We start from the raw sequence: 12,023 nt of genomic DNA, 5'->3' as shown, positions 1-12,023 counted from the left end.
TATGCTGGGAGATCATTTTCTATTTATAAAAATTTGTTTTAAGGAGGAAAGCTTTTAAAATTTTATCTTGCATAAACATCTAAGTTCTCATTTTACAAAGCTGGGATAGGCATGTCAAGAACCAAAATGCATGAAAATGATAAGAGGTTGTGGTCTAGGCATATTTTGGGAGGGACTAGAGAATGTTTATTTCTTATTTTAGAAGGGGAATAAATGTGAATAAACGTCACTATCCTAACAGATTGATGTTAGGGTCTACACTTGCTGCAAAGCACATTTAGGTTTTGGTAAATTACTCTGCTTAAGCAGCACTCCACTACAGGTATTAGGGGAGGTTGCCCCCATAATCCACCTGTGATTTTTATCCCCTCACAAAGCCAAACTGGCATGGGATATTGGTCTCTATGACTGGATAAAGAAAATACATATTTATATTTCTAAAATGACTAAGATAAATGTTCATGTGCTGGCACAAACACATTTATGTGCTGGTTTTCAACCTATTGAAATTTTCACTCAGCACATAAATGTCCATTTCTCTTGTTGTTTAGAACAGCCTTTACATCAGCAAATTCTTGTCTAAAATATTAGTGAAACTTGCGATGTCCGACGTCTCAATTCTGAACTTCTACTTTCTTTTTAAAATGGGGCTGTAAATTTTGCTGTGGTAAAACTGTGAATTTTACTTCAGCTTAGTAACTAGCTACACTAGAGTTTTGTGGCAAGTGTCACTTCTAAATTTTGGAAGGTTATTAAACACTGTTTACTTTCCTTTGTCTTTTTTCAGGCGATAAAGTCATCCCACTCTTTATGCCACAGTGTGGGAAGTGTGTCTACTGCCGCAATCCCAACACTAATATGTGTGTAAACTGTAGGTGAGTGTCATTGCTTTCAATTTCTATATTATTTCTCAATAAATTTAGATCGGTTACTTAAAGCTGTTGATTTGTCTGTTTAACAGTATTGGTAAATCTGAAGAGCCGAAGGATAGGATAGTCACATTTATGTGCAAAGGCAAGCAGATTCACAGAATGTCGAATATAAGCACCTTCTCTGAATACACGATTCTGCATGAATCTGCATTTGCCAAAATTGATGCTAAGGCCCCTCTGGATAGAGTCTGCCTGATTGGTTGTGCATTTTCTACTGGTTATGGATCTGCAGTCAATACTGCCAAGGTAAGGATGGTTAGGCCAGTGTCAACTGGAGATCAGATTCCCTTTGATATAACTGATGATCCTCAACTAGCACATATCTCCCTTCATTAGTTCTCTCTATCTTTATTATAATAATAAAGTACCTATATATAATACCACTTTAGTTGTACCACAGAAAGATGGTATATCAAAATGCATTACCCTTTACCCTTGTTGAACCTGCATTCTGCTTCTTTCTAAAGATAATCTCCAGCCAACATTCAGTGCGAGTTAACTGGATGGGGCCAGTTAACTCATGTCTTGGCAGATAATTGGTCATTTTCAGTGGCATTTATCGATGCTGAAAATGCCCGGTTAACACTGAAAATAAATCCGGCAATGTTGGGGGTATTCCGAGGGCATGACCAGTTAAGTTCCGATGTTCATAACTTAACTGACCAGGCTTAATGGGCAAATAAGACTACATAAACAGCAGTCCTATCTTTGCCTGTTAAGCCATGACTGGATAAGTCTGAATGTTGACTTAACTGGTCATGCACTAGCCGGTATTGCAAGAACTGGATATTCAATGCCAGATGACGGAAATGGCCCGGCTTTGAAAATCCGGGTTGAACACAGGCGGTGGGCAGTCAAAGCAGTGCCTGCCGCTGGCTGAATATCAAGGGGGGGGGGGGATCTATTTTTTGTTCTGATGTTTTCAGCCATTTGGCAAAGTACATAAGTACTTATGTACTTCTTTGCCAACTTCAATTACTATGGGCTCTTTGCTTTTTTGTAATGTACTCTTTATGATTATTATCATTTAGGTGCAACCTGGCTCTACCTGTGCTGTGTTTGGTTTGGGAGGAGTGGGCCTCTCAGTTATCATTGGCTGCAAAGTAGCTGGAGCTGCCCAAATTATTGCAGTTGACCTCAACAAGACCAAGTTTGCAAAGGCAAAAGAATTAGGGGCCACTGACTGCATCAGCCCTCACGATTATGACAAACCCATTCATGAAGTGCTGACTGAAATGACTAATGGCGGAGTGGACTATTCGTTTGAATGCATTGGGCGAACTGATTCCATGGTATGTTGCCACAAACACATAGGGTAAAAGGTTTGCATATAAGTTTATGCAGATATTCAGTGAAGGTATCTATGTAAGAGACTGTTGAATATGTAGCCCTACCTTTCTATATATAATTTATCCAAGTTAAGATTGCTAGTTCTGCCATCTGACTTATATGGATTATTATAAGGTTGAGTACCACTACTATTTGTACAGATTTAGGCCCTCCTCCATGAAACGCCCCTATCCTCTTTTCATGATTTATGCATAACTAGTAAAAAAGGCCCGTTTCTGTTTGAAATGAAACGGGCGCTAGCAAGGTTTTCCTCGGAGTGTATGTTTCAGAAAGAGCGTGTGTGAGAGATGGAGCGTGTCTGTCAGAGAGAGAATGTGAGAGACAGAGTGTGTGTGTTTGTGTGAGAGAGAGAGTGTGTGAGAGACAAAGTGTCTGTGTGTGTGTGTGTGTGAGACTCTGTGTGAGAGAGAGGGACAAAGAGATAGAGACTGTGTGTGTGTGACAGAGAGAGTGTGTTAGACAGTGAGTGTGTCAGAGAGAGTGTATGTGAGAGACAGAGAGTGAGTGAGTGTGTGGTGGTGAACTGAGAGGGTGTGGTAGGGGGCTTGGAGGAGGGTCAGCATTGCTGGTGGTGGGGGGTTGGCCGTGTTGTTGCTGTCTGGTATTAGTGTGGTGCTTTCTGGAGTGTGTTTTTTTTTTTTTTTTTGGTTCAAGGGGGGGGGGGGGTGCCATGCTGGCAAAGTGGGAGGAAGTGGAGGGGGTCTTTGAGGGTGGTTATTGTTGCAGGGGTGATATATATATATAGAGAGAGAGAGAGAGAGTGACTGTGCATCTCTCCATGTTCTGCATCAGTGTATGTGTGTTTGAGTGTTTTTTGCTGGGGTTTTGAGGGGGGTGGCAGTGTTTGTGTGTGTGGATGTGATAGAGAGTGTGTCAAAGTTGGTGTGTGGGGTTGAGAATTTGTGTGTGTGTGTGTGTTTGTGTGTGTGTGTGGAGTTTATATTGTGTGTGTGTGTGTAACAATATAACAGGGAGGGGGTTGTGTGGTGAACTTGGAGGGGTTTGCTGCAGTGTGTTTTTATGAGAGGTGGAGGAATCTTGTTAGTTGGGGGGGGGCCTTGGTTGGCAAACAGTGACGGTGTGGGTTGTTTGTTTTTCACATGGAACACTCCCAGGAACCAGGTGCTTCCAGCTTTCACGGGGAGAGGAGGAGTGTGGAACCCTGTAGGTGGCAAGAGGGCATTGTTTGGGTATGTTGTAACAGCGCATCACCAAGCCCCTTCCCCCCCCTCGGCGTATCACCCTCCTCCTCCCCGGCGCATCACCAAGCCCCTCCCCCCCGCTCACATCAACCCCCTCAGCACCCTTAGCCGCAAATACTAACTCTGTCCGGCTGCTGCTGCTGCTGCTCCTGTTGAGCAGCAGCAGCCCGTACATAACGAAAAAAAGAAAAAAAAAATCTTACAACTAAAACGCACCTCCGTAGACAGCCATCTCATATTGGCTGACGTCTCTGCAGCTGCTCCTCCTCTCCCCTCTGACGTCGCTGCGCTCCTCCCCAGGGGCAGCCGATTTGCTGCTCCCTGTTTCACGGCTCCTCCCCTCTCCCTGACGTCACTTATCTACTCCATCTAACTCTGGCCGGAAACCACGGTTCCAGGCAGCCTCAGAATGTTGGAGGTGAGAATTATTATATAGGATTATGGCCAATCCATTTAGCTTTGTAGAAAATTCACATACATGAATAAGAGGCACATGATTTTTTAAATATGTGAAGAACAATTTTATAATTGGGTGCCTGTATTTATGGTACCTTAACACACAGAACTGCAGAATACTAGCACTTGTGCCTATAGGTGGCAGAGCATATATACTTACCCATGCAAGTGCTGACAGGGCACTTAAGCACTATTCTGTAAGGTCATGCATCAGTGGCAAAGGGCCAGATTCTATATATGGTGCCTCAAAACCCCGTACGGAATACATTTACACCTAAGTGTATTCTGTAAGCAGCATCTATATTTATGCATGGTATGTAGCATACACTAAGTTGATATCACAGTGCTTAAAACTACATGCATCCATTTACCCCAAGGGAAACGTGGCATAAATGCCGGCATGTAGATTTAGGTACACTGGGACATATTCTGTAACAGTGAGTATAAATTTTGTAACGCTCATGAAACGCCCATTTCTCTGCCCATAACCATGTCTCTTTTTGGCAGCACACATTAGAATTTAGGTGCAGTTCGTTACAGAATACGTATAACGAGTTGTGCACATTAATTCTAATTATTGCCAATTAGTGTTCATTATTACTTGTTAAGACCTATCAATGCTAATTAGTTTGTTAAGCCAATTAACATGTGCATTGTTATAGAATATGCTTGGATTTTGGCGCAGAACATTAGGCGCGCTATATAGAATCCGGGTGATAGTGCATAAATGTAAGGGGTGTATACATGGGCGGAGTATGATTGGGCGCTGCCACTTATGCACATGCCCAAGGATTCTATATAGGTCACCAAAATGTGCGCATGCTGGGCAGATGTGCACAAATCAATTAGTTAACGAGGCATTAGCAATTAATAATTGGACTTAATTGGCACCAGTTTGGATTTTGTGCATGCATCTGCCCTAGTCCCTATTCTATAACATCTATGCCTAAGTTTTCTAGCATGCAACTGAAAAGGGATGAACCATGGCAGGCATCTGGATGGATTGGGAGGCATTCCTAGAAGTTAGGTGCCACGTTATCGAATATTATGATTTGCACGCTCAACTACCAAAACTTAGGCACCAGCATTTCCACCAGGTTTTAGCAGGCATAAATGCTGATGGCTAACGTTAGGCGTAGGAATCTGCTCTAAGGGGGTCTTTTATTGAGCCACGGTACCGTTTTTAGCTTGCGGTAGAAATCAGCTGACTGTTAACACTGAGATACCCATAGGAACTTTGCTATTTCTGAGCTCTGTAAATCCTGCTCATGCATGGTCAGAGAGGACTAATCTTATTATATGAATAACCTTTAATTATTTTGTGCATCAATAACCAGTCCTGGTCCTCATGACCCTCAAATAAGTGTACTGCCAACATACAAATTTACCTTGGAAATTATTCTGGTTTATGGCCAAAGTGTATACAAATATAGCTCATAAATATCCATGTTGACTATCCAGAAAACCACACCCATTGGTGACTGCTGAGGAATCAATTTTGGGGGGATGCCACTGTTTGAGATTGAAGAAATAGTCAAATGTTTAGAGCAGCAGGCTGAGAACCAGGGAAGCCAGGTTCAAATCCCACTGACACTCCTTGTGATCTTGGGCAAGTCACTTAACCCTCCATTGTCTCGGGTTCAAACCTAGATAGTAAGTTCCAAAGAGGACAGCAAAACACCCACTGTACCTGAATGTAACACACTTTGAACTACTACTGAACAGGTATGAGCTAAATGTGAATAGATATAATCCGCCTGATATTCAAAGCAATTTAAACGGCCTAGAGAGGCTTCTGGCTGTTTAAATCACTTGTTTAGGGCCAAACCACAAACATTCAGCAGTACTTAACTAGTTAGTGTCACTGAATATGCACATCTAACACCTAAGCAGAAAAAGGCTAATTTGTGGGCGTTTCACCCTTAACTGCATAAGATTGGGCTGCATAAAACGCAGTCCTATCTTTATGGGCTGAATATTGCACTTAAAGAACATAAGAGTAGCCATACTGGGTCAGACCAATGGTCCATCTAGCCCAGTATCCTGTTTTCCAAAGAGCGGCCAAGCCAGGTCATAAGTACCTGTCAGAAACCCAAATTGTGGCAACACTCCATACTACAAATCCCAGGGCACGCAGTTGCTTCCCATGTCTGTCTCAATAGCAGACTATGGATTTTTTCCTCCAGGAATTTGTCCAAACCTTTTTTAACCAGGATACACTAACTGCTGTTACCACATCCTCCGGCAAAGAGTTCCAGAGCTTTATTGTTCGTTGAGTGAAAAAATATTTCCTCCTATTTGTTTTAAAAATATTTCCATGTAACTTCCTCGAGTGCCCCCCTAGTCTTTGTACTTTTGGAATGAGTAAAAAATCGATTTACGTCTACTCGTTCTACACCACTCAGGATTTTGTAGACCTCAATCATATCTCCCCTCATCCGACTCTTTTCCAGGCTGAAGAGCCCTAACCTCTTTAGCCTTTCCTCATATGAGAGGAGTTCCATCCCCTTTATCATTTTGTTTGCTCTTCTTTGAACCTTTTCTAATTCCGCTATATCTTTTTTGAGATACGGTGACCAGAACTGAACGCAATACTCAAGGTGTGGACACACCATGGAGCGATACAAAGGCATTATAGTATTTTCAGTCTTATTCACCATCCCTTTCTTAATAATTCCTAGCATCCTGTTTGCTTTTTTGGCTGCCACCGCACACTGAGCAGAAGATTTCAGCATGTTGTATACAACGACACCCAGATTTTTTTCTTGAGTGCTGATTACCACATAAATTTTAGCCAGCAACATACACCGGACATTCAATGCCCAGACAGGGCTCGGCATTAAATGTACAGGAGTACAGTTAGTGGCAAACATAAAAAGGTTGGCCACCATCATCTGAATATTGGCTGGATTGCATTTCAAGGTCATCTACAGCATACCTGATTAAGGATTGTACTTTGGAGAGAGAGGGGCGAATACAGGTGTTTGCTTAATAAGAAAAAATATTACTAAATTTAAAACCTTGAAATGTAGATAGAAATGTATTTCCTTTTCTGTTAATTGCTGGAAGAAGAAAAGGAATGTGTTAAAATGTATCTTAAGACTCACAATATGATTTTAATTAAGGCTGTTGGGTTTTAATATTTATGTAGAGGTTGAATTACAGCCTATGCTGTTTTCTATATTTCTTTGTGTATTAGGTAGGCGCTTTGCAGTCCTCCAATTTTGGATTTGGAACCACTGTGATCGTTGGAGTAGCTCCTTCCACTGATAAAATGGCCATTGATCCCATGCTAATGCTCACAGGACGCACCTTGAAAGGAGCCTTTTTTGGAGGTAACAGGAAGTGCATGATAATATTTAAAAATTCTATGAAATGTGGGGAAGGGCACATTAATTTATAGTGAAAAGCAGACGAGGGAAAATGATACACATCTGAAAACTTTTTTTTAACATTCTTTTCAGCATTTTAGTAACCAATATTGTGAAAAGGCTGCTGGGAAATGTTTGTGGATAATACCAAAATCTACAATAGGGTAGACCCCCCTGGAACATATGGATAACATGATAAGCGAATTAGCAAAGCTCTGAAAAGTTGTCTAGAGTATGGCAGCTAAGATTTAATGCTAAAAAAATGCAAGATCGTGTATTTGGGTAGCAACAACCCAAAGAGAATGGTGATGTATACAGCAGTGTTCTGCTATGCAAAACTCCCAGGACCTTTCTCTTTTACTTTCTCTCCCTCTCACGGGCCTGACATTTTTCCTAAGCCCCCCAACCCGCAGCCTGGCATCTCTCACTCTATCCTTGTCTGAGCCCAGCCTCTCTTCCTCTACCTCCTGCTCAGGCTAATTCAGTCTCTCTCTTTCTTTCTCACACCCTCTGTGGGTTCGCATCTCTCCTTGCCTTTACCTTCCTCCCACCTCCCCCATCTGGCAGTCTCACAAACTTGCATGTCTTCCCTTCAGCACTCTGGCTAGCACCCAGGGCCTTCCCTCTACATATCTTCACCCATGTGGCAATAAAAAGTTGCAGCACAGTAAAAGCCACTGGGGCTGGTCTGACTTAGGGGTCCTTTTACCAAGCTGCAGGGGGGGGGGGGGGGGGGGGAGGGCCCTTTGCTAGCAGCAGGGGTTGTTTTTCCTGCATGCCAGGGCCCTTTTTAGCGCAGTGGATAAAAAGCCCCCAGGTACACATAGTCATGCGGTGGGGAACCCTTACCACCACCTACTGAGCTGGCAATAAGGGCTCCCGTGCTAACTCAATGGTAACCAGGCAGCGCTCTGCGATGCCCGATTATCGCAAGATTATCACCATGGAAGCCATTTCTGGGGGTTTTCTTTTTCCCCCAGAAATGGCTTACGCTCAGGGCAGGACTACCACTGGCAGCAGTGTTGAGCCGGCGGTAGTTCCAGAAGAGTGAGCAGTAAGCCCGTGTTGGGCTTACTGCCACTCTGTAAAAGGGCCCCCTAATTACTTAATAGCTGTCGGAAACACAAGCAAGTTGTAAGACTGCCAGTTGAGGGGGGGGGGGGGGGAAGGGACAGGAGGGAGGTAGACAGGGAGGGATGCTGGACCCACAACGGGAAAAGGGAATGGAGGGGGGAGGGGGGAGAGAGAGAGAGACCAGACTGTACTGGGCAGCATAGATCAGACTGGACTGGTTAGGGAAGAGGGGAGGATAGACCCTGGATTCAGAGACAGAGGGACAGAATGAGAGATGCTGGACAATGGTGGGGGAGGGGGCAGGGGAGAGGGGGAGTTGCTGGCCCCAGAGTAGCTGGTTCAGGAGGAAGGAATGGGAGAGGGAAGAAGCTGGACATGAGGACGGACAGAAATGCAGTAAAGAGATACTGAACAGGGAGGGAGCACAGAGACAGAGACACAGGGGGCAATGCTGGAAAAGGAGGGATAGGGAGACAGAGAGTCAATGCTGGACACAGGAGAGGGATAGGGAGAAGAAGTCTGAAGCTGGATTGAGCAGAAGTGAACAGAAGAGAGGAAGGAAATGCTGCACTTAGATGGAAGGGAGGCAGAGGGAGGAAAAGATGCACATGGATGGAGGGGAAGGGAAAGAAGTGAAATAGAGAAGATGCTATGCATGGATAAAGGGAAAGGAAAGAGATGGAAATGTAGATTGATTTGAGAACAAGGCAGAAAATGGAAGAAAAGTAAATGTGAAAGATCAGTGCCAAAGATGGATGTTGCAACTTGAAAGGACCTAACAATGTTGATGTGGGGACTAACTTCAAACTATGCTTTAATTATGTCCCAAACATCTGCAATTTTATATATTCCACAGTCCAAATTCACATATACTTCATATTTTTCCATTTACCTAATACGTTTTTTTGAAGAGCGGGGATCATCAGAATAATCAACAGCATTTCCCATTTGGGCACAGCGTCCCATACAATTATGGCACTGTGTACATCTTCATAGATCTACCCGATATTTTCAATTTTTTTTTGTTTTTACAATCTTCAACACTCATTCCAAAACTTACAGCTTTTAAACTACAATTAGTTGTACTTAACTTTGGCAGCAGGTATACCACCGAGTCAAACCTCTGCCGACATGGCCAGGTTTCGTAATTCTTCATTAGGGTAGAGGTTTGCTGTGAAAGAAAATAAAGTTAGTAAATTGTTGCTATCCTCTCAAAAAAAAACACACTTTCTAATTTCTGTAAGGACTGTAACTCTAACAACTCATGGTCTGCTCTTGCAAATGCAAAAAAAATGGCCACGGCGCCTGACACGGACTTCATCTTTTAAATAGCTCCCAGCTGAGCATAATGCTCATTTCTGATAGGGCCATAGATCTCAGGCTATCATCAATCAAATCAACGACCACCAATCAATTTCTGAGTTCAATCCCCCCCCCCCCCCCCCCCCCCCCCGGATGCAAAGTTTGTAAATGAAAAATCCACCTTTGTTCTTTATAATTTAATAAGCGCCCAGCATTTCCACCCTCCCATCCCAACTGGACCTGATCAACAATTCGCCATTGGATATCTTCAAGTTGATGTTGGCAGTCCACCCAATGTTGTACTAGTGGGGCGGTTATTATCCGGTTCTTAATGCTCGACTTGTGTTCATTTAACCGTTGTTTAATAGGGCGACTAGATCGCCCTATATATATCAGCTGACATGGGCAGACAATTGCATATACTACATTGTGAGTACTGCAATTAGTAGAAGACGCAAGGAGATTGAATATGTAGATTTTGGAGGTACCCATGTGATTCCTTCTATTGTGCTCATACACCATTGGCAAGAGCCGCATTTCACATGACCTAAAACATTAGAAACTTCAGCGATGTAATCTGCAAGTCTATACATCAACATTTCACCAGTTGTTTTTCTACGTTTAAAAGCACAAATAGGGTGCTCTTGAAAACATGTGATGGAAATAATTTGCTCGCAAATACGCTTTTTTAATTATGGGGCGAGGGTACCCTCTCACTAAGAACTGTGTCATTAATTTTGCTGCTTGTGTTTCAAAAGATACATGAGTAGAACAAATTCTTTTCAATCTCAAAAACTGGCTTATGGGTAAGCTGGCTTTCAAGTGTTGCGGATGGAAGCTGGAAAAGTGCAACAGCGTATTGCGTGTAGTTGGTTTTTGAAACAAAGAGGTCTGTAGCTGCCCTTCAGCGTTATATATCCAAACATCCAGAAATTCGATTTCTTGAGTGTTTTGATGGGATGTAAATTTAAGATTAGACTGAAAAGAATTTACCTTTGCCATAAAGGTTTCCAACTGACAAGTTGTCCCATTCCAGATGAAAAAAATGTCATCTAAGAAGCGTTTCCATATCGTGACATATCGAAAATCCTCAGCAGCATATACAAATCGCTCTTCAAATTTCGCTAAATATAGAGTCACAATGGAAGGTGCTAGAGAAGCTCCCATCACTACCCCCTGAATCTGTTAAAAAAATTCATTTTGAAAAAAGAAATAATTCTTTTCTATAACCAGATGAGCTAGTTGCATCAAGAAGTGATTGGGGATCCGTTGTGAAGGAGGGCGTCTATCCAATACTCTGCTATTATTTGCAAAGCGTCGGTCTGAGGAATTACGGTATATAGGGACGTAACGTTCACCGTAACCAAAATAGATTGGTCCTGCAGAGTCATCATAAAAAATCAGTTGTATCCTGCAGATATGATGGTACTTGAGTTGTTGCTGATTTAAAAAAAACAACTAAGAACTTAGACAAGGGCTCCAGAATGGTATTACATAGGGCCACAATCGGGCGACCTGGTGGATCACAGGTATTGAATAATGAAAGATGGATGTACAACAGAAAGTGAAGAAGAAAGGAGAGAAAATAAATAGCAAATGGACAGGAGGCCCTGGAAACAGTTGAGAGCACAGACAGAGGGAAATACAACCAGAGACTCGGAACAAGATGATTAGAAAAATAAAATCACAAGACAAGTAGGAAAAATGATTTTAGTTTTAGTTTTGTGATTAAGTAGAGGAGTGTGGTAGCCGTGTTAGTCCACTCTTAAGGTTATCAATAGAAATCAAACAAAATAAAACATGGAAAAGAAAATAAGATGATACCTTTTTTTTGTGATTTTTTTGTGATTGAAATATGTCAGTTTTGAGAATTTACATATGATATCTTTATAATTTAGAACAGGAAATGCATTTTTTCTATTTCTCTGGTGTTGCATTGCATGCAGAGACTGGTATTTTAGGGTTTCCATTTAGTTTTTGTCTACATTAATACTTTTAGGGGCCCTTTTACTAAGCCGCGGTAGGCTCTACGCTCGTGCAGCACATTCCTAAATCAGACTACCGTGTGGCCAGTGTACCCTCCTGGTGGTAATTTCAGATTTGTTACGCACTCATAACACGTGGATGAATTATTTATTTAGTTCCCCCTACGCGCACCAGTTCTGGCAGTAATCGACACTTGGTGCATGCCAACCGGTCACTGCGCTGTATCGAGTGAGCCTTTACCGCTAGATCAATGGGTAGCGTTAAGGGCTGTTTAAAATATTTATAAATTATCTGGAAAATGGAACAATGAGTGAGGTGATTAAATTTGCAGATGACACAAAATATTCAAA

The 12,023-nt window shown here is 42.4% G+C and overlaps 1 protein-coding gene across 2 annotated transcripts in view; it reads left to right on the top strand.

The window, feature by feature from the left end:
* Positions 1-12,023, top strand: part of LOC115461133 (alcohol dehydrogenase 1-like) — a 55,057-nt gene that overhangs the window by 27,583 nt on the left and 15,451 nt on the right. For both annotated transcript variants that reach the window (XM_030190728.1, XM_030190729.1), the window contains exons 4-7: positions 788-875; positions 962-1,178; positions 1,964-2,224; positions 7,140-7,275. In XM_030190728.1, the coding sequence (XP_030046588.1) occupies positions 788-875; positions 962-1,178; positions 1,964-2,224; positions 7,140-7,275 (702 nt within the window). The remainder of the gene's footprint in view (positions 1-787; positions 876-961; positions 1,179-1,963; positions 2,225-7,139; positions 7,276-12,023) is intronic.

The sequence above is a fragment of the Microcaecilia unicolor genome, chromosome 2, assembly GCF_901765095.1.
Source record: "Microcaecilia unicolor chromosome 2, aMicUni1.1, whole genome shotgun sequence".
Taxonomy (NCBI): Eukaryota; Metazoa; Chordata; class Amphibia; order Gymnophiona; family Siphonopidae; genus Microcaecilia; species Microcaecilia unicolor.
The sequence above is the reverse complement of the archived record's forward strand: the minus strand, read 5'-3'. Positions and strand labels throughout refer to the sequence as shown.